Source organism: Teleopsis dalmanni, chromosome 2, assembly GCF_002237135.1.
Source record: "Teleopsis dalmanni isolate 2A chromosome 2, ASM223713v2, whole genome shotgun sequence".
Taxonomy (NCBI): Eukaryota; Metazoa; Arthropoda; class Insecta; order Diptera; family Diopsidae; genus Teleopsis; species Teleopsis dalmanni.
The window spans coordinates 8220783-8244387 of record NC_051847.1 but is presented as its reverse complement, the minus strand read 5'-3'; the positions used below and the strand labels follow the sequence as shown (position 1 = coordinate 8244387).

The 23605-nt window shown below is 29.7% G+C and overlaps 1 protein-coding gene across 1 annotated transcript; it reads right to left on the bottom strand.

The window, feature by feature from the left end:
* Positions 1-733: 733 nt before the first annotated feature.
* LOC119682459 (mRNA export factor-like) lies at positions 734-2762 on the bottom strand. The gene is made up of 4 exons (XM_038095908.1): positions 2273-2762; positions 1985-2207; positions 955-1277; positions 734-886 (listed from the first exon to the last, which is right to left on the bottom strand). Exons 1-4 carry the CDS (start codon positions 2720-2722, stop codon positions 803-805), a joined length of 1080 nt encoding a protein of 359 aa, XP_037951836.1. The 5' UTR covers positions 2723-2762; the 3' UTR covers positions 734-802.
* Positions 2763-23605: the final 20843 nt, after the last annotated feature.

Below are 23605 nucleotides of genomic sequence, written 5' to 3'. Positions count from 1 at the left end.
CATAAACTTTCACCCAATAAGTTGTCCTTCCATCGGAACATGCAGGTGCGTTTGCGTTGAAACTTTGTCGCTTGAGAGGGTGCAAAAATACCTTAACAGCACGTAGAAGTGTCCAATTTCGTTTGCATTTAGCCAGGACGTGAGTGGAAATCTAAATCTGAAATGCAGAGGAATTGCGGACAGGTACGTGCTGCTTCCAGATATGAGTTTTATGAGCATCAAATAGTATTTATGAAGTGTCGGAAAAAGTGGAAATAGTGATGTTATTCTCTTCAAACAAACTTTCATCAAGTGAGGAAAAAAGCCTTTAATGTATGGAAAAGCATTTTATACTCGTAAAAAATTGTACTCGTAAATAAATTAAAGTAGTGGAAATACATTTATACACATTTATATCTAGATATACAAATGTATAGAAACCTAAATACGTAATTGAAATTTTTTTTATAAATAATGACGAGAGCATGACCAGAAACGAGGATTGCTGCCTTTTGTAAGAAGAAGATAATGCAGTTAATAATATTATTAAAATGAATTTGATAAATATTATATTCATTAAAGTTTGGACATTTTATGAATTTGGATTATTTATTAAAATTCTTTATTTTTTATTTAAAAACAAAACAAATATCAATAAATATAAGATGCGGATCCAATAAAATTTTGAAATCGAATAGTTTCAATATTTTTGAGTCATTAAAAACTTTTACTAAAATCCTTTAAACTACTTTTAAAATTTTTTAATTTCTTCCACATCTTATTAGTTCGAATCCACATCCTAGAAGAGTTTCTAAACAATAATTTATGAAGTTTTTGGTTTGGTTTCGTCAAAACACGCATGCAAGAACAAATTTGGTTTTTTAACTGGATCATAAAACTCATATCCCTGAAATTAAAATAAAAACATTACGATTATAATTGCATATATATATTCATAGATCATTCCAAACAAACCTGTGCCCAATCGTAACCAACAGCGTAAGCAAATATATCGCCTTTGGGATTAAAGGCGCATTTTGTTATTGACATTGCCATAGTTTTTGATAATTTTAAACGTGTGTGTTGATCTAAATCCCAAAAGCAAAATGTTCCATCCGAACCCACAGTTGCGATAGTACCATGTACCGGATGAACTATTATGTCATTAACAGCGAAAACATCAATAACACTAGATTGATTTATTCTACGATGACACATACATTTGTAATTTAAGTGTCTTGCCTTTTCATTAACATATTGCAAAGCCATACGTCCTGCAATGCAACCAACTACATAACCTGTGAATAAAGAACTATTTAAAGGATTGTAGAACTAAAAGAACCTATGAAAAATGCATGTAATTTTTATTCAATACATATGCAGAGAAGAAACACCATGATTAAAAGTTTGTAGTTTGTAAAATGTTATACAAAATCAACTTCCAGTGAAAGTCAAGAAGTACCCTCAAATAAGTATCCTGAACTTTGACAACTCCCACAAACGAAATATGGATTAAGATATATGGGTTTGCATCTAATATGTGCATATCTTGTATAGAGAAGATGCCTCTCTATACAAAGCTGATACCACAGACATTTAAGAGATGCGATGAGTACAACAAACTGCTGTTAAAGAGCAAACTGTGACATTTCCTACAAATGCCATGCAAATAGACGTGAATTTGGAAGCGGTTAAAAATTTAGCAAAACCTTTATTCTTCAAGCCAACAACATGACCAAAGATGACTTCTACACTGGACTCAACGCAATCTATGACCACTGCTCCGTTTTAGATCCAATGAGCGAATAATTCTATCTTCATGAAACCAATAACGGTTTCTACTTAATCAACTTGGAATCAAATTAATTAATTCGTTATTAACGCAATATACGTTCAAATGTGTTAAGGTTATAATTTTAGCATAAGATGATTTTGCAATTTGATTTAGTGTATGTATTTATTTAATAACGATAATAACGAAAGTAATTATTCATCTTAAGCTTACCTGAGGGAATATTTTCATATTTAATAACGGATATAGAACGAGTTTGACTATTAAGCGGACTTTCCTCTTGAGCGTATAAAGTTGGAGTTCCTTCAAGTGAGTAGATAGAAATCATTTTATTAGCTGATCCAACAACTGCCATTGGATAATCCACATCAGCACAATAACAACGTTCAGGCAGCAAAAGAGAGAGCATTGGATTTGGTGCACGAGGATCCCAAAACTTTAAAAAAAATATAATTATGCTAATATTAAGAACTACATAAATGGTTACTGTAATTATAATACTTTTAAGGTCTTATCCCAAGAACCAGTCATAAGACAAGAATAGTTTGGGCTCTTAATCCAATGACATGTTTTAATTGGGGCCTCGTGTGTACCTACTGTCGTCACCTTGTCGGAAGCCAAGTCCCACATTTTAATTTGTGTGTTTGTTGATGCAATAAAAACCTTATCGCCAACATCTGTCCAACAAACGTCAAGTACCGGTGCTTTTAAGTTTTTCATACCTTTAGCAACTGTACTACCATTTTGCTTCACATCCCAGCAGCGAACAGTATTATCCCAACCGCCGGCCAAGAGTAAATTTTTCTGTAACACGGATGGACCAAATTCAAGCGCAGAAATCGTATCAGTTGGTCCAATTTCAACTTTAAAGTCATTCATAGGATTTTCACTATTACTTGCATTTTGTATATCAATGGCACGAATGTCTTCCAAAGCTTTTTGAGTAAACATTTTAGAATGGGAAGATAATCACAGACAGAAATATTTCTCAAAAATATATTTCTTTATATGGTATAAAAAGTAATTTAGTTATAAGTTAAAATTATCTTTTGACATTTCTGTCAATACAATGAATAAAATTTCTTTTTACTTTTATAATTTAAAATCTTATTTACATTTCATATTTTACCTATACATGATAGATATCTGCAGCATGGCCATTTATTGGCAATTACATTCGTGGATAAGATTATCCACTTCCATTCACTAGTAGAGACATGATATTTCGGTCTCAAATAGGGGTATTAAAAGCTGTGGTTCCTCAATGGGCTTATTTTCTGTACCGGTGAATGTCTCTATTTGTAAGTCGGGCTGTTACTTGTAGATACACCTACATTTATCAAACTACATAAAGTACAATCCAATCCTTGGCTAATGCTGTAGAACTAAATAGTCTTGCGTTTCATTCAATGTCTGACATAGTCTCCATAATTGTCTAACATCGCTACCAGAGACATGATATTTCGGTCTCAAATATCATCACAATATTAAAAGCTGTGGTTTCTCAATAGGCTTATTTTCTGTACCGATGAAAGTCTCTATTTGTAAGTCGGGTTGCTACTTGTAGATACACCTACATTTATCAAACTATAAAAAGTTCAATGCAATGTTTTGCCATTTCATGTCACCTGAAACCCTTATATTTTCCTCAATCGTTAAGACTAATTTTATATATATTTTTAAGATAATTATTTTTCTGGTGGTAGAATAAGGGCTTATAACTATACCGAGATTGAAACATAAGCAACGATAACAATAATTATTTGAGATGATAAGTTATTATATTCCACAAACTCTTTGAATTTACAATAAAATTTATATGAAATATATTAACTTTATTTAAACTACAACAGTAATTCGCAATCATGAAACTTTGTTTATGTTTATTTATATACCACGGGATATCAATATAGAGAGCATAAAAATATGTTCGCACAAATAACTGAAATCTCAATTTTGCAGAACAATCTTCCATGTCCAATGCACAGATTGCTATCGTCAGAAAAAAAAAGTACAAATGTATCTACACAGCACTGCTCTTAGTAAAACAAATAATGTGATTTCAGTTTCTGAATAATTGTAAATTTAAAGCTTTACCAAAAAGAAGATACGAACAGAATAACTACAAGTGCCGCAACAGGCACTCAAATAACAGCGCTGGATGGGATGCAATCTGCAACGCTGGCAACATCACAGCAACACGTACGCATTCGCAGAGATACTTGTACTCGTAAAAGTAAATTATGTGATTTTCATGATAAAAATTGTTTCCATTCCTCGTTGCATTTATTATGGTGGAATTATGGGTGATGATATGGCCTGATTAGTGGCGTGCTCTTCTTAGTGCTGCACTAACTGTTAACATTAATATTAACATTAACATTATGCCAAGTAAGGATGCTATCATCTTCCATAAACATAACTAACTATTGTTTAGTGGCAGCCAAAACCAAATGCAGATAGGTCAGCTTGCTTATACTTCTTTATAGTTGTGTGTTGAAGTGTTTCATTCTTAATAATGGGCTTACAAGATAATTGCAAAATAATTACAAGAAACAGTAATCAAAAATGGAAACCCATCCTTTAAAGAAAACATTTACAATATTTTCAAATTATGTTATTATACCTACTTATATATTATAGTAGTCTATCTATTGACTAAATCTAGTACAATACGAACGCAATTATTGAACGGAATTTGATGCGCTAACAGTCCTAAAGCAATGAAAATGGTTTATGTTATATCTACTTTATTGAATATATGGACTTTACAAATAAAACTAAGCAAAAGTATCGTTAAAGACATGTCTAGTTTTGGATAGCCATAAATCTTTTACACATCTTCTTCAGATGAATTTGAGCTTTCTATTCTGTTGGAAGTTTTTTTTTATTACATCTCAATATATATTTAGGAAGCATTTAAAGAATATAGTCGTAGCAAACCAACAAATTGTAAAAGTGACCCCGACAATGATATGATAATATCCCTCACCCAGTAGTGAAATCATTTATTGATGAGATTAAACATATATATATATATACATATTGCAGGAGGACATCATTATAAATAATGCTGAATGATTAAAAACAATCTGTTGTAGATGTCGTTCCATACACAATTCGCATCTTCAAATTTATTCGTGACTATATCCACCATTCGTGACGATATCATGGCCAGCTTACTAGGAAGCTTTGGGCTTTGGATATTGCGGGTCATATTTTTCTGGCAGTCCTATTTTTCTAAAATTTGTTATTCATAATAAATTTATTTCAGAAAAACAGATGATCAATAATTTGATGTACATAATAAATAAGTAATACTGGAACGTTCAGGAGGGTCTCTACACATTTGTAGAGAAACTTCTGAATTTTAGACAATGATAAGTTGTCATCGTATACAGTTTTAGTTATAGCTCCATTTATCATTTTCTACACATTTGGCCTTTTGTGACTTTAAAAAACCTTTATAGAAATACGACCAGTTGATATTGAAATTTATAAGGATGCAACTACATCAAAAGTAATCACATTCATTCTGGTATGAAATCAAACAAAAAGATTAACTTACTAAACTAGGACTTCACTTATACAAGGATTGGCGGAGCATAAGAAGATAGCTGGAGGGAATATCTCTTAGTGATTTTATTCTTTAAGAAATGCAAACGTTAGTGCAGTTAAAACTTTAATATCATTTCAGGTAAAATTATTACCAACGGCAGTCAGATGATAGCAACATGTGCGATATGTTTGCATTTTGCATATGACAAGCAGTTTCATGCAACAAAGCTGATAAGACTTGCTCTAGAAACAAACAGATTCATGCAACTTGTTGCAAGTACATGACTGTAGTAGAAAGCAACATCAAACAGATATCAAACAACGTTTTGATGTTAATATAAAATTTTTGTTGGTTCAAATAGTTAACGTTTCGCCGTTGAACGTTCAAGATGCCTTAGTTGAAGGAATCAGATTGTCTTTTAAAAGCGTATAAACAATCATCTTGAGATACTCGTATATTTCAGTAGGAAATTATTTCTACGTCAGAAGAACTTACTTTAACTTAAAATCAATATTATTGCTGTCATATTACATACCTGTACAAGTATATAAAGTAAACTAACTAATTATTGACACACAAATTGCCTAGGTAACTGGCTCAGTCTGTCTATTCGTCTATCTATCTGCCCGCTTATTTACATATGCTGTGTTTTGTATTACTGACACGCAATGAAGCTCAACAAAAATGACTGAAAAGCTTATAAACACCGCAAATGCTGATTTTGTTGTCTTTCTACTTGTCGGCGCTTAGATTTTAGCTGACGGTTTCTTCACAGACAATCCGTCGCTCTATTTGTTTGGCTCTCATAAATTGTCATTTGTTGTCATTTGCCTGAACATGCAAGCCGCGTCCCTCTGTGCAGACAACGTTTTTTTCGGGGTTTAATTCTATTATTGACGTACGAGTAATTTGTTTGCATGAGTGCAATGACCGAATTATTGATTTGAAGGTTTGTCTTTTTTAGAGGATATGGACAGGTGCTTTTCCAATAATATATTCTTACTTATCGAATACGTAAACTAATATAATATCATGAACGCAATTATTCCAGCAAATGTCTTTAACTTTTAGTGAAAATGTTCATATATCCAATAAGATTTTTAATTTTGGTTTTGCCTATATATAAAAATAATATTATCCGACTATTGCAACTTCAATGCTTCCTAAAATTTTAAAGATTTATTGCGGAAAACTTTTTAATTTCCCTTATTTACAGAACAATTAAAGAGGCTTAAAGTGTTTTTATAGTAGTCAAACACCTTGTAGAACAAAACACTAAATATATATATATAACATCTGAACCTTACAAAACAAAAACAAAGCCATTCTGGCTTTCAATGGAAAGCTAAAATTGCTCTTGTTGAATAGTTCCTAGCTCCGATAAATATTAGAAAATCATGTACCAATATTCTTGCTTAGAGTGAAGTTATGTAGATATATCTTATTGAGATATTAACACAAGGTGAGATATGTTGAGAAGTCTATAAGAAGTCTATACATTAATAGCCGGTCGATTACTAATATGAGTAGAAAATTATTGAACATCGATTTAATTGGAAGTCAATTCAGCTAAATTATGATTTAGCTCCCGTTCACCGAATTAAATAGATGAACTATTTCTTGCATGATTATCTTCAGATTTACAGCACTCAAATCAAACATGATCTCACAGATAGCAAAGTATTACAGGGTTTAGATTTGTCAGTTGCAGCAATATAGTACACAAGTTCGTCAAGAGTTTCAAACAGAATTTTTAGAAAGGTAATACCCTTCATTTTTTGTTTTGCCTTATTGAAATGTTGGCTTAATGGCTTTTATTCATATTCCAGTTAAGCAAACTGTGTCATGAATTATATAGATAATAACAGTTATCATCTAATGTTTGCTTTAATCATACACTGAACGGAAAAGTTTCTATAAGAACCTTCTAAAAATGAATAAGATACATCACATCAATATCTGCAATCGGTATCGATTAAATGAAAAAATTCCATTTACAGATGCAATTAATATTGAAATATTTCACTTTCATTGCGAATATATTTATATATAGCAGCTAGGAATTCTACATAACTACTCAATCCTTTGCTAGCACTCCTAAGTGAAAAACAATCTCACTGTGGGAATATATCTACCTGAACGCAATAAATAACTTAATTGATTGCATTAAATAAATTTCCATGATATATGAATTTATCTTCCATTCATTACTTAGTTTTTTTTATACTCATCGACGTTAGGTTTTACTGGTTTGGTGCGTGGAAGATGGAAACAAGAAACAATAAAATATGAACATAAAAACGAATTTTTCTCATGTGTGAAAACGCAAAATGGGGTTCAATAGCCCAAGAAGTGGGTCAGTGGTATTAACGAGAGCAGTGAAGTAATAAAGTCAACGACTTTAACCCACTCAGGTCGTCATCTAAATAATTACCTAATGAACAAAAAAGTCACAAACTGTGCTAAATAAAATACCAAATAAATTAAATAATTTTATGAAAACAACCGCAGCGTTTGTCTGTCTGTCGCTGAGTCGGTCCGGGTGCGTGGAAAAAACTCACTGTGATCACAAAGCAGAAATTTTATGCGAATTTGGCTCAAAGCAATGGCTTCTGCGTTAAATGAAGAAGAAAGTATTTTTATATTAAGTTGACTGAGATATTAAAAAAAAAATTTATGGAAATTGATTTTTGTCAAAATGTTTTAAATAAACTGTATTAAATAACTTTAGATGCCAATAATAAAATGAGTGAAGGAGAAAGTTTTCACAATTGAAAATTTTTATGCACAGAGAAACATTCTTATCAAATTTTATATATCTTACTGCTGATATTACTCATTTGCCTTCCTTTTGATTATTTTGTTTTTAGTACAGTAAGCTGGCACTTTGGCTTTTGTTAACATTGACGTCTTAACGTAGAAAAACAAAATATATCTTCGTGAATAGATAAAATTCTTAATTAATAAAGAATTTAATTATAATAAATAAGAAACTCATCAATACCAAATATTGTCTCATAAATACAGGATATTTAGTAGAATCTGTTGCATTTCACTAGAAACAACATTTTACATTTTATTTTAAATTTTGGGTTTCAAAAAACTATAGAAACAGTGGGCACAACCTTTGGTAACACAGCGACAAAAACATATTCGAATATGACATTATTAACAACCTATAGAAAGTTTTGGAGAAAGTAAAATGTGTCGTTGGTTATGACTATTAATTAAGCTTTTATCTAACACAATTATGAAATTAATGATGATTAGGTCAGTTTTTTTGATAAAGAAATTTTGTTGTTTAGTTTTTTTTAAAGGACTAACAACTAAATTATTATTGCACCTTTCTTAACCAAACAATTTATGAAAAAATCTAACTTATATAACAAAATATCATTTACCGTCAAAATACTTATCTTGCTAGCAAATAAATTAATTAAAATTCGAATTGTTACAACAGCTAAACTTTTCGTCAGCTTTAGATATATCTGAAACACTGCCTCATTGATATACATGTACCGTTCAAACCCTACTATTAGAATTGCCGGTCACAAAAGGTGGAGAAATGTGTTATCTATTTATTCAGTCACTTCTAGGTACCCTCATGAGGAAGCTCTCCCTTTCTAAAAAAGAGGCTTTCGGACCAAAATGCAATTCTCTTGGAATAATTTGAGTGCCCATATCTATACAAACATGTATACTGTAGTGTCAATATGAATCAAATCATAAGGAATTCGATCTTTTAGCAAGACCACTTGTACCCTAGCGGCTTCGTACATCTCAAAACACTATGTCGTAGAAAACGATTTTATTAAAAAAAAGTGGAAAGGCTGCAGTAGAGAGCACTTTAATACCTATATCTCTCGAAAATCCTCTACAAAGTTGGAACCCAAAATTTTAAGGATTATTGGAATAAAAACACTGAAGTTGAAGGATATTATACTAAAGACCTGGTCACTATTATCAATGAAAATGGGACTTTTATTTCAATCCCCTGAACTTTTTGAACAACATTGTAAATACACGCTTGAACTGAACGTCATACCAGTTGTGACTTCATCGAATACTGTTGCATGAGATTGGGTGGATTTATTATAAATCCATCAGCAAAATAAAGTAGGTATTTTGTTTGTATGAGAGTGGCGCTTCTTTGTACGCTAGATTCTTTGTCTGAAGTAATTATATTATCATCTAATTTCTAACAGTCTGATATAAAAGCAATAACATAATACTTGTATCTCGTATGAAGCAAAATTAATAACAAAAATATATCTCGATCAATATATGTTATATAACATATTATTACTCCATTAACAGTAATAAATCTAGTAAAATTGAAAAGTGAAAAGTGATAATGGCATTATCTAACACTGATAGATCAAAGTCTAGAAGTTGTATATATCACAACGTATATAGTGAAAATCCCAAGAACTATTCCATATGCACCTATACTTTTTGAATTTTACTTTTGAAATTTTACTACTACGACCTGCTAGTTGTATTATATACTCTATGTCGAGCAATTATGTAGATTTGTATGATATAGATTTCATGTTATATTTGTACGCATTAATTTTTACAAATATTTACTTCAGTTATAAAATTGTCACTCCTTTGCGTGTACTGTCTCACTGAGATAACAACAGCTTACGTATCCTTGTGCTGTCAAATCCATTTTCATTACTACTGCTACTATAATATTAACTGCGGTGTAATTTACTTAACGCATTACAGCAAATTGAGAGCATCTACTTTGATTGACAATCAAGATGACCATAAATAATTCCGACTGTAGACACAAATAATTGATGGGATAGTTTACATGGCTTAGCTAGCATTTGAACATGTAACAGAGCTTTTCATGCCAACAAAAGCTGATCCAATGAATCAATTAATTGCTGAAAATGCGTTTAATTGGTGCACATAAATAATTTGTCACATACAGAAGGAATGCCACTTTTGTATTATACTAAAGGACAGATTAAATAAACATTGAAGAAGAAAATGATCAGTTTACACGAGGAGCATATGTACTTAAACAGAAAAAAAATCTGAATAAAATAGAATCAACATTTGTTTTAATTGTAAAATAGTCCAATGGACTTATTAAGAGGATATGCCATATACCATATCAGATTTGTTAGATTTCAAATGCATCTTACAGCGATTAAACAATTATGTTAAATAGTCTTTTTGTTATTCTAATTCAGCAAACAATTTTATTTACCATACTCAGCATATGAATTTGTTATTGTATTGAATTATTAATGAAGATACTTTGTCTGGTTCAGCTACTTTGCCAAAAAATATTAGTACAATGAGCGTTTGTTGCTTTTTTGTACAATATCTAACTCATACATAATAGCTTAATTCCACATTTCCACAATTCCATTAAACCATGAAAGTATAACCCAAGGAATAATAAACTATTTACGGTTTTCGACAAGAACATAAAGCGCACATCTACAGGGAGCCGTAAATGTTGCATGATCTGCCATTCCTTAAACAAAACTTTATATATTAACAATAATAATAATAATAGATAACACAACTTTGTTGTTGCAAGAGTCAGAAGACCCACACATGTACTCATTTGAAGCCAAGTAGACTTACACACATGTATGAGATATCCATCCCAGCTTTATGGCGTATTGAAAATGTAACAAAATTCATAAAAAAATATGCAATATGATAAAAACTATTGTTTGGTATCGTATTCTGCGAATTATTCCATTATTACCACATTACTACAGATTGTAGCTGAACTGCTGGTAGCATGTGTTTTTTATCTGTTCATTACTTACTTCGTATTCAAATATTTCCATTTAACAAAAGAAACTTTACATTTGATTTATGAAAAATTTATTTTAATTTTATGGTAATATTCCACATTATTGCAAATATCCTAAGCGAGGACAATGGAAACTTGTGCCTTGTTATATATCAATAGTGTTGATTATCGTATTTTGTTGGTGAATGTGAGATTTTTGCACCCGAAGTAAATCCGATAAGACGCTTTATTCAACTTAATAAGATACAAATGAAGTTATCGAGTTTTTATTGATTACGTGTTGAAATAATTATATAGTGTATGAAATAAAAGTATATTTTTCTTTAACAACAACCATAGTACGAATAAAATAAATCTTCATATTAAATAGAGAGGAATATTCATACAAACTAATTTCTAACTACAGTTTTTAAGTCTATAATTCATTTTTTATTAGTTTCTGAAACAAATTAAATTTTGTTACCCCAAAGAACGGAACTTTTGCCTGTACTTGAAATGATTTGATGCTTTAAAAATATCCCAATTTAAAGTTTGTTGAGGACTATTAGCAACGAATAATGTGTACCCTAATTTAACTTTCTCGTATTCACTAAGCAGTAAAAGAGCAAATACTTAAAAGTGTCAACTGTTGTTATAGACACTCTAATTCAGAACATCCTTTTTGGGTTAAAGTTTCCCATCACAGTCTTGTTCCTACTCGTATTAAAAGTTTTCTCGAAATAAAAATTAAATAAATGAAAAGGAAATCTACAAGATAAATTTGAAAAACTTTTGGAAACGCAATTTTTTAATGTCAGTTCCAATAAACAAGTAATTTTGAATATAATAAATGAATTACGAGTGGAAAGGTAACTGAAAGGGTTATGATGGATATGTGATGTGAAAAAGTTTTAACTTAATTAAGTTTGAACATAAACAAAATTAATAAAACACAAACTCTCAAAAATTTAATTTACAATCCCAGTTAGTATTTCACCAGTATATATGGTGAAAGTGACATGATTTGATATACGAATATTCATTTTAAAAGTTTCAACTCAAAAAAAAATTTAATAAAAATTGGTTCTAGTCATAATTTGTGCCTCATGTGGCACAATTTTAAGAAATTAAAGGAATTACCTGAACAAATACTCGTATATATTTAGTTATACAAAGAATGTGAATATAAGTACATTATGATCGCAAAAGATATTCGGAAAATAACGAGCGTGAAAAAAACAAAGAGAGAGAGAGGGAAATGAAAAGAGAGAGACAGAGATATGGAAAAAGGAGAGAGAGACATATTAAAATCGTTCAACAAATATGTATAACACGAATATTACATATTTAGTTAGAATTTACAGTTCGTATTTGCTCTCTAATAATAATAATAATAATAACTTTTGATTAATTAATTGATTCTATTGAAACAGTAATTGATTAAACAAATTAAAATCGATACCAATTATTACGAAAATCTACAGTAATTTTATAATATATCAGAAAACTTCCTTAAAAACTTCCTTTTTATTATCATATCCGAAACTTTAACAATAATCAACAATCCAATAAATAGTAATCATTAGCTACATCAAAGTAACAACTATCGAAAATACATTCTAGTCGCTTTAAGTAGAATAGTACAGTAATTATATTGAATAGATATTTTAATTCGTTCTATTAATAATCAATACATTATTATAATTTGATAAGTTTTCTTTAATCAAATGCACTTAATTTTCTTTTTCCAATCAACCTAAAAGTAATCACCCGTTCCAACCACTTTTTAATGTATATATTATTTTAATCATACTATATATTTATTTTTTGAATTTTAAAATGTTTTCATATTATTTTTAAATTTTTTTTTTGCGATAAACACATTTTTAACAACAGCAACTGAATATTCTTGAACTCCACAATTAACCATAAAAGGCATTTATGGGTTTAGTGCATTGAAGCAAAAGAAAAAAATCAATTTAATCTCATACCGTAAATGCATTTTTACTTCACTATACAGTTATGAAACGGAAACCTAGTATCCATGAAACCAGCGACATGGATGCACTACAGCCCAGGGACAAAATAAAAAAATTTGTAGCAAAATTTTAAATTTTTAAAGAAAAAGCAATCAATGTATTTCTGTTGGAATTATATATCGAATAATACTTCTTGTATTTAAAATATGTGAGTGTAATCGAACCTCTACCTACACAGCCTTAACAGATGACTCCGTGAAATACACTATGAGCAACAAAGACTTTCTGTCAAAACCTCTATTTCTTATTCTTTTATGTGTTATTTATTGTTGTGTAAATATTTTTGGAGCTACACCACTTAATATTGCATTTCAGTGTTATTTAGTATGACAGTGTATGGTACTTTATTTTTGTCAAGTAAACTCTATGAATTATCTGTTCAGACAAAAACTCATATAAGAATTAATGAAGGAAAATTGCTAGTCGCAGCTGAAAATTCTAATATTTAAGTTTTTGTTACCTTAAAATTTATTTTATAAGCGATTTTTATTTATTAATAAAAATCGTCACTTACTAATACCATAAACTATCAGTTACCATGTTATTCTACTTAACTATTTATGTTCGAGTAGAAAATAAAGAAAATATTTTCATTTTTTCATTATAAAATATTTAAATTAGAAAAAAAGTCTGTAATGAAATTTGCGAAAATGACATCAAAGCATAAATTACTTTACGTAATTTTGTTACCTTAAACTATTTAAATCGAAAGTGTTGCGAAGGCATTCATCTTGGTCTAGTATAAACTTCAAAAGGATACTTTTATATTAAATGATATACATTTTTCATTTTATTTTTTTTGTTATTAATTGACATAAATTGCTTTAATAGCTTCAAAGTACAGCAAAACATTTGCTGAGCTGTTGCCTTGCAAATGAATTTATAATTTGTAAAACTTAAAAGAGCAAAGCAACAATTTTTAGACGTGCAACAAACTTTTTTTGCAGTGTATATTGGCATGAAGAAAACTAAATAGAAACGTTGTCGTCTGTGTTGCTGTTTTGCTGTGCTGCCGTTCTGCTATTCTCCTCAGCTGTGTGAGCAGCGGCTTCGCATCCTTTGTCTAAGTTTTCTGTCAACTAAGCACTTTGCGTTTGCCATTGTACGCCTTAATCTAATGTGCCTTTTTTGTGCACGTAGTTGTGTGTGTGTGTGTGTGCGTGCGAGTTCGGCAAAAGCAAACATGACATTGTGTATGTTTAGTACAAAATAACTGACTAAGCAACTTTTTGTATGCAAGTGCTTCAGACATGTGTGTTGTCCAGTTTTGTCTTTCACTTCATTGTACAACAAAAGCTCTTTATGACAATTTCCACTATTTCATTTGTTGTGAGAACAGTTTTGATAAATTCAATTGCCTTTAGTGCACACACATTCACACCTTGAGCTGAGCTGATAGTGTATGCATCTCACTCATCCAACAGCAAATACACACGGCGCAAAGGCTTGCTAAATGCTTTAACTTAAATATTTATCGCTCATACGTCATGTTGCACTCACACTGTGTACTGTACACTGTGTACTGTGTACTGTACACTGTGTACTGTGTACTTCTTTATTAAATTATTTTAATACAATTTGTATTATGAAAACTTTACCAAACAAAATTTGCACAAAATTTTAACAAAATTTTGTGAATTTCAAAATTTATGTTTGAAGACTTAATGCAATAAATTTTATATAAATTTTAAGTTTATCCGTTTTGTGCTTCCGCATGAGTTAAATTATGGCTCACAACTGTTGCAAAGTCCTTGTATTTCGCCAAGCACAATTTTATTTATTGTGAAGTGCCAAAATGAAGCAATTTTGAATTTTGGCTTATTCCAGAGCTGTAAAACACAAGCTGTGCTAGTAAAATATTTATTTCCAAATTAGTTTCAGAAAATTTATATTTTCCCAATAATAGAAAATTTGAAAAGACATGACAATAATTGTTTCTGATATTGTAAAGATTTCGTATGATATTTTCCATCAACTTAAACTATTATATTCTAAGCATTAAGGTTAAAATTTCATACAAATTTCATGTGTTTAATAATTTACAAAAATTTAAACCTTTTAAATATAAGTACGTACTTATGTATAAGAAAACACATGTTTATTTTCTGGTTGTTCATAAATGTATCTAACTATAATTTTCTTTCACTTGATAGTTATTAAAGAATATCCTTATAAGGTAAATAAACTCAAAATTTTTAAAATCGAAACTTTTTGAAATGATGATAACTTAAGTCAAAAAAATAATTTAATTATCATTTCAAACACAAACGGCTATTGCATATCAGTTCATTAAAACAATACAAAGCACTTGAAATGTCATTGTTTCTAATTTTAAGCTGTAAAGCAGATTTGTGTAAGTATTTTTTTCAATTTATAGTCTTTTAAATCTGCCAAGGATACTTACGTATCATACTTACATCTACACTGTTGCTATAAAAGTTTATTTATAAATTCACTTCTATTTAACTACATAAAGAGAGTTTTATTTCTGGTAACGATGTACGATATAAAAACATTTTTTTAATTTTTTTAAATTAAAACCATTTAATAGGAATTTATTCTATGATAAAAATACGGAAAATTGCTTATAAAGTTTTTATACGAATTCGTAATTGATAATAAAATTAAAATGGATTCTATTTATATTAAATGAATTTAATTTAAATTCAATACACAAATTAAAGTTTAAATCCTATTAAAATGCTTAAAATATTTTATACTGTTAATATCATCCAAATCTTTGCAACATACGCCACTTAAGCGGGACACCAGTGCGTATGATCAACTAACATTTAAATATGCAATGAATTTATTTTATTTCTGTTTTAATGAAATTACATTTAATTTAATATTTACTTAATGAGTTAACAAGTTTAATAAAAAATTTATTTATTATTATTATGTTGAGAGAAGTTGAGTCATATGAATATATATAGATAATGTTGATTATAGAAATATGTTGTTGAAAATGGATTAGTTTTATATAATAATCAGAAAAATGAAATATAAATTCCTTGTAAGTATATAAACAAGCAGGTAAATCTTATTTAATACACAACTTATGTTATTTAAAGTAAATCTTATTTAATAGGTACTTAACTGATAAAAATAAACAGAAAATAGTCGACTTTACAAGCCTATTTAAGATTTTGATTGAAACTGTTTCGACCGTCATTTCTATACGGATGTGTAGCGTGTAGCAAGGCCTCAAGCACTACTATTCGCCAGCTAGGCATTACACAAAGCCAGGATCTGTGAAGACTTTTCAAGGTGTCATGGTACATTAGGACGAATGTCATTCTCAGGGACCTCGAGATTGATCCGTTCAAAAAATACATAAAGGATAGAGCCCTGAAATTATTTACGAAATCTGACAGGCTTAGCAACACCGCGTTATCGAATCTCAGAATGGTTGCTGGCTCCACATGGATATATGAAGATCTGAGATAAGTTATTGCTTAGTCTGATGGAGTGATAAACATTAATCCATTCAAGGCGTAGAGAGCGGTTATGAAGAAACCTTGCAGTTAATAGAGAGTAAAACTTCTCAAGTGCACCGATTCAACTACCCTCAATATAATAATAATAATTCAATAATTCCTTTCAACCCATTAAGATGTATTTAAAAATATCAAATAAAAATTTATATAATATAATATCTTTATGCATATTTTTGACAGGGTGACAACTCATATTTAGATTAATACTCAAAATATACCCGCTTTATAAATTATTGAATTTAGCTAAATAATTTATTAAATTTTGTTTAAACTTTCAATTCCTTTTCGTCTTTTCTACTACGACACCCTTGAGAATTACTAAATATGTCAGTCTAAAATTAAATAAATATTCTGGTGCTCAAATGAGATGATTTTTAGTTAGAATTTGTGTTTCAGAAGGTATTATTCGAAGTATTTCAGTATGTAAGCTTCAAGAGTTAAGCAGAAGAGCTTATAGTAATAAGCTACTTTAAATCTTTTGTAAGCACTCATTGTTATGCATACGTATTTAAGTCATATAACCTACTTCTATGTGCTTGTCTTTTACATAAAAAATATCCTTACATATCCCTTTCCAATTTACAGTGGCAGTTTTTTTCTGAATAAATTTCTTTCACAGCAAATTTAAATAATGCCACAAATTCTTTAAGACCAACCAACATTCCGAATATTTGTTACTCGTACTTGATCCCCGTAGTTATCCCAGAACTACTAAATGCCAGTCTGCTGCAATATATTTGCATGTATGCAGTTTGCAGTTTGCGTTTTCGGTTGAATTCACAAGTGGGCAAGTGTATGAAGTTTCCCACAAAAATGTCACAATTCTGAATTTTATGCAGTTTTGTGCATTGAATGCAAAGCAACTGTCTGAATTTGTTTTCGAAAGGAACTACAAATACTTATACATAAATGGATTTAAGGGGAGCACTGCGATATCCTTCAACTCTTGAAGTTAGCCACATCACTGTAACGTTGTTTGTTTTTGAAGAATTTTTTCCTGGTACTTCTCGAAGCAATATGTTGAACAGAAATAGAAATGGAAATAAAAATTCAAAAGTTTCTCAAGGCGTTGGTGGCGTTCTCGTATTTTTTATGCATAGGTGCATATGAGTGAGAGTGCATTTCTGTGTGGCTGCACCATCCTGCGCATCCTCGTATGTGTGTGGGTATCTGTCTTGTACTCAACTGGCTGCATAAAATATTTTCCTATTTGATTTTAAGAGCTGTCAATGCGGTTTTTTATGTATGTATGCAAAATTGCATTATACGTTTTAATAAAATTTTGAGATGCAATAACTTGGCTTTCAGATTGTCTACCGCATAAACTTTGCTTTCCAATAACAGACAAATTGTTGTAAAATTGATTTGTAAACCAAATTGTGATATTTTTGTTGTCCATATAAACATAAAAATATGTTTTAAGCAAATTAATGTTCAATCATATCAACATTATAATGGATTTGAGTTTAACTAATCCAGTTGGATTTATTTATGCTATTTGCAAATATTTATAATATAAGAAATAGTTGCTAATCATGTTAAAAAGCTACACAAAATCTACTCGAAGTAAGTTATAAAGATACAAAAACTATATATTGAGAAATTCTTTTATTTATAAAAGACTTATAATTGTTAGTTCACTAAGTTTTGGGAATGATATCTTAAGAATTTAAAAAAAAACTTTGTTATAAAACTCTGTGTTATCTTTAATGAGAGTTTTCTAAACTAGCCCGAAAAATTTGAGAATATCGACAAACAACAATATATCTTAGTCTTCAACTTGGTCCTCTCAGACCTCGCACGAGCAAATAGCAAGAGTAATAGTTTCACTAAGAAATTTTTAAAAATATTTTCGGAAATTAGTGAACTACAACAACAAAAATTATTTTTTATATTATTTTCATTAATCAAATTTTTGGCTGACTATACAGTGGTGCAAGTATTGCCAAATAACCATTATCAGTGGTCTTGGAAATAATTCTTGTGTTTAATTATTCGAAAATAATTAAGAAATTTACATTTATAAAATTTAAAGACGACATTATCATCATTATTCACCTTCGAAAGATTGTAGTTAACAGGACCATGTCCAGTTAAAATGCTGGGAATAAACTCAAAAACCTGATAACATTTTTACTATTGACTCGAGTGAACTCTATAGACTGCCTTAGGGCTGCCATAAACCTTTTCAAACATGTTGTATTCTATATTTTTAAATACTGATGCATATTGACAAGTTGACATTCAGCAAAAAGATTCGAATCAAATGAAGTGAGTTTGAGTACTCTCCTTTGCATGCTTGTCAGGTATTTTATTATCATTAGGTCCGTTAGAAATTTATGTGCTTATGTGATCAGGCGATTTTCATGGAAAATTCAAATTTCATAGAAATATCGTCAATATTGCTAATACCTACAGCAACATCAATAATATTAAAAATAAAAGCAACATTAAACTAGTCAAGTTCTGCACCCTTTACAATAAAGCATATAGTTATACACGTTCTAGTCACCTACTATACCTACAAAGTAAACAGAAAAAAATAGCTAATATTATCTCTGATGATAATCAAAAAATTAAAAATAAAAAAACATGTTCAATTAAATAAGAACTGATGTATATACAAGTTAATATCGATTTTTCAAATATTAGAAGCTTTTTGACTAAAGATCTTTACCGTATCTGTGAGTTTTACACCCGGTATCTGAGCAAATACCAAGAAATCCACAATACAATGTGAAATAATCTGTATATAATGATATATATTTTATTCATTTAAAGAAACAAGCATTTGTGTAGCTTAAATATATGCTAGTATCGACTGACGCCATGATGTTGATGTAAGTTTTGATCAATATAAAAATAAAAATATATGAAACAAATATATGTGAAATATAAAATAAAATAAAAATATAACAAAAAATTTATTTGAACTATTTTGCTTCGTAAGTTTTATTTGCAGGTCACACTATACTTCTATGAATATAGGAGGGTACCAAAAGGCATACAATGGCTATTTGTATAGTTCTCGACGTGTTGTAATATTTCGAACTATTTCAACAATAAATATAATGCAAAACCAACGAAGTGAATAAAATTGAAAACTTTTGTTATGATTTTATGAAATTCTGCTGAATTTGTATTTGCTGTCTTTCAAATTTCATGATTTTTTCATGAACTTTTTTTATCAAATCATACAACATTTGGGAAAATCATATTCTATAAGCTACTATTTATTCTTTTTATTTTTATTTTTATTTTTATTTTTTTTTGTATTCAAAATACTCGAAGCATCAATGTTGAGTTTTTTCAATAGAAATATTTAACATACTCTGAATCAGAAGTTTTAAAAATGAGTTTCCAACTACAATTTTGTAAAATAGTTCACCAAAACAAAAAGAATTTCATTAAGCCTTCACTTAAGCTTCCCTTAAGTGAATTGTGAAAATTTAAAATAATTTCCTGCAATTTTAATCTTTTCTATTCCTTAAATTTAAAATGCAAAAATTTTCCTCACTGCACAACGAAAAATGAGAGCAATTTTCTTTTCTGGATTAAAAATAAAATAAAATATTTACTAAGAATTTTTTAATACAAAAAATGATTACTTGTTATTACGTTATATGATATACTTGTCCTGTATATATATAGTACCTTAACATATGCGAATATATTTATGATATTAAAATGCAAGTTGCTTGAAAGGTTTATGTTTTATCTATCATTTTTTATGATTACTACTCCTTTTCGTTTTTCTTCTCAACTCTTCAGTTGAGTAAAATGCAAATTTTATTGCACGAAAATACGTTGCATCCATTATTTCGCGCACAAACTACACAAAATGTTTTCTTAAAAAAAAATTAAATTGAAAATATTATCCGCGGCATTAAAGGAATATTTAAAAAATTTCTATTTTACTATAATATAAGTAACATAATCGTATTAATCCGCCCCTGCCTTTCTTTAGTTATTGTAAACTGCTTCTATAAATTTGGAGAAACTGTTTAATGGCATGATCAACTCATCGCCCTTTAAATTGTTGCTACATGTTTACTCCAAATTTATAGAAACGGTAAACTAACATGTTTTAAATAAACTAAGGTACTATATTGTATAATGGAAAATAAGAAATAAATACTTTAACTTCAACAATCGAGTTGAGAAGAGATATTTAATACTAAATACATTACTTATATAGTAATATGGCTGATTGTAAGTCTCTCACAGATCCATTGCCGGGAAGCTAAAGAGTGCTTGGAGCTCCATTCCTAAAACATCTTTACACTTATCACATTGTGAAGCTCCTGAAGTTTTGAATGAAATCGTTTCTCTTTTAATTTTTGCTTTCTCCATTTCCTGCATTCGTTTCTACTGACCGCTCTTATCGTATATGCTTGTGCTGCTAATAGATTGTGACCTGTCAACATACCATAGTAATCCTGTAACGCCTGTATGCATTAAGTGTATTTCTCTTTGTTTGATGTGCAGATACATTTTGCAGTTTCATACCAAGTAAGTCTGTTGCAACTCACAGGCTATCATATATACGTGATCGGCTTTATCCAGATAGTTCAATTTGGCAGTGTTACAGCTTTGAAAGTGTTCCAGCACGCCATTAGCTGTCATTTTAAACTCTCATGAATGTCATTGCGTCGATCTTTAAAATATTTTTGAATATCCTGTTCTTCTTTAAGTGCAGATTTTATTTCCTTCAATGTTTATATACTGCCATTCATTTGTGGTCAACCATTCCATAACTTCTCTGCTGATAAGAACATTTTTAATCGTAATATGATATAAAGTAATTGATTTTATTACATATAGGTACGTAGGTGTTTGTGTTGGAATCACATTCGAATGCAGTAAAGGCTAGATCCGAGGCTTTTTGCGCAACAAAAACATCCACTTAATTGACTAACTAACAACCAGTCTTCTATAGTTACTATGAGCACTCTCATAGTAACTATCACTGTTCTGTGATGAAGCTCAGCGGAACTACTTTTTGTAAGAATTTTTGTAAGAGTACTCGAGATGAATGACCTACGTGGATAAACCAGGTATCGATATCAATCTTGGAAGTCAACATCAAGCGCACTATTTATAAAATACTGCTTAAAGTGATTGAAGAGTAGGAGAGAAGCAGAAAAGTAATTGCCTTTATGACATAGTATTTCAAACCCTCCGCTGTTAGGCGTATGTTCGATATAATTTTGTACCAATGAAAATATTTATTGAATGAGAATCAAACTGACTCAATTTTCTCTCGTACTTCTTAATAAAGCTGCCTTCAGATTTTAAGTATCTAAATATAATAAACACATCTTAATGTAAAATTCGCACTATGAGCAGGTGCAATAATCGGAGCATTTTTTTAGAAAGACCGTTATAATATAGTATATATACTACACATTAGACAACAAAAATTTGTAATATCTCTGTGAACTGAAATCAGTTTTATGCTTTATTACCGTCGTACATATATAGGTATTTATTCGTGCTGAACAATTATAAAGCATTTATCTTATATTTTCTTTATATAAATTCTATTTTTATGGCAAATTTATTGTTAGCAATATCCTTAATCCCAAATTAAATAAATTGTCTTCTATGTCAGCTTATGTGCTTACCCGTTTAAGTGTCTTATGCGACAACTGTTTGGATTGCAGTTATATTTACTTAACCCTTTGATCCACAAAACTCGAGATACATTATTTTACTTTGGATGCTACTACTTAAATTGTCACTTTAAAATGTTGCTCCTTTTAGCGAATTTATTTTATATTATTTTATCTCGAAAATTTCACACTCCAGCGCTATTTAAAAGTTTTTGTTATCAATAAAAAATAAACAGAGAGTTAGGAAAATGCGAAAAATATTATAGAAATAGCAAGAAAATTGTGGAAAAACAGCAAAATATTTTATTCGTAAAGCAGCAATGAAATTTTTATGCTTTTATTTCTATTTTCCAGGGATTTTCAATGGAAATACTTTGTCTTTGAATTCTTTATTTGTTTTCACTGTGGTAGCAGCAAAGCACTAACAACTCAAGACAACAATGATAAACCGCTTAAATCCTTTAAAACCATAAACCTTGTAATGTTGGCTCAAAAAAAAAGTGAATTACAACAAAAGAAAAGCAGTTTTAAAATAAAACCAAAAAACACAAAACACAAAACAACACATTTCCACATTTTCCAGAACCTTTGGTGGCGCATATCTGAAATAGGATTCAACTGAGCCGGGATATGCGGTTGGTAGTACTGTAGTACTATGGTTTCTGGTATCATTGTTGGTATCATAGCACTGTTTATTTACTTTGGAAGCTGCATTTGTTGCCGTTTGCGCTCCCCTTCAACAGTTTTACATAAAGATTCCATACAAAAAGTGTTGTCGTTGAAGGAAAATGTTATTATAGTAATATTTAAATAAGCTTTGGCAACACTGTCAATTAAGTTCTTTTAAAGTAATTTTTTTTTTTATTCAATAAATGAAAAATGCTTTAAAAATAATAAACGGCATAAATTCTTAAAGAAAAAATATACAAAAAGGACATATTAGTTTATGGTTAGTTTATTTTATTGGTAATTACGAAATATAATTATATCTTGCGCTATTGATTAACTCAATTTCATATTACAATCTACCATCCATAGTTTTAATCTTCGCATGCAATACCACAATTGCATATAATATAAAAATTGATTTCTATAAATTAAATGCAATTTAACAATATAATTCCTCCTTTCTGCTTCACTCATTTTACTCTTTTTACTGATTAATCGATTTTCCCGTTTCACTTCATATTGATTTTTTCTTGATAACCACTGCTTGAGTAATCTATAAATAATTTTATTATAGTTACGGGCAGGAGAAAACCAGGACACTTATATGTTAATCATTGAGAGAATTGAGAGAACTTTTTGCAATACATCTCCGAAGAGCGAATAGAAAAAGTATGATCCTTGT

Bases quoted from the DNA above. Each gene is read 5' to 3' on its own strand.
- LOC119682459 (XM_038095908.1), bottom strand. From the start codon at position 2,722: ATGTTTACTCAAAAAGCTTTGGAAGACATTCGTGCCATTGATATACAA. The intron at 2,208-2,272 runs GTATTATAATTA...TTTTTTTTAAAG, and splicing joins CTTGGGATAAGACCTTAAAA to TTTTGGGATCCTCGTGCACC. The intron at 887-954 runs GTTTGTTTGGAA...TTTTAATTTCAG, and splicing joins TTGGTTACGATTGGGCACAG to GGATATGAGTTTTATGATCC.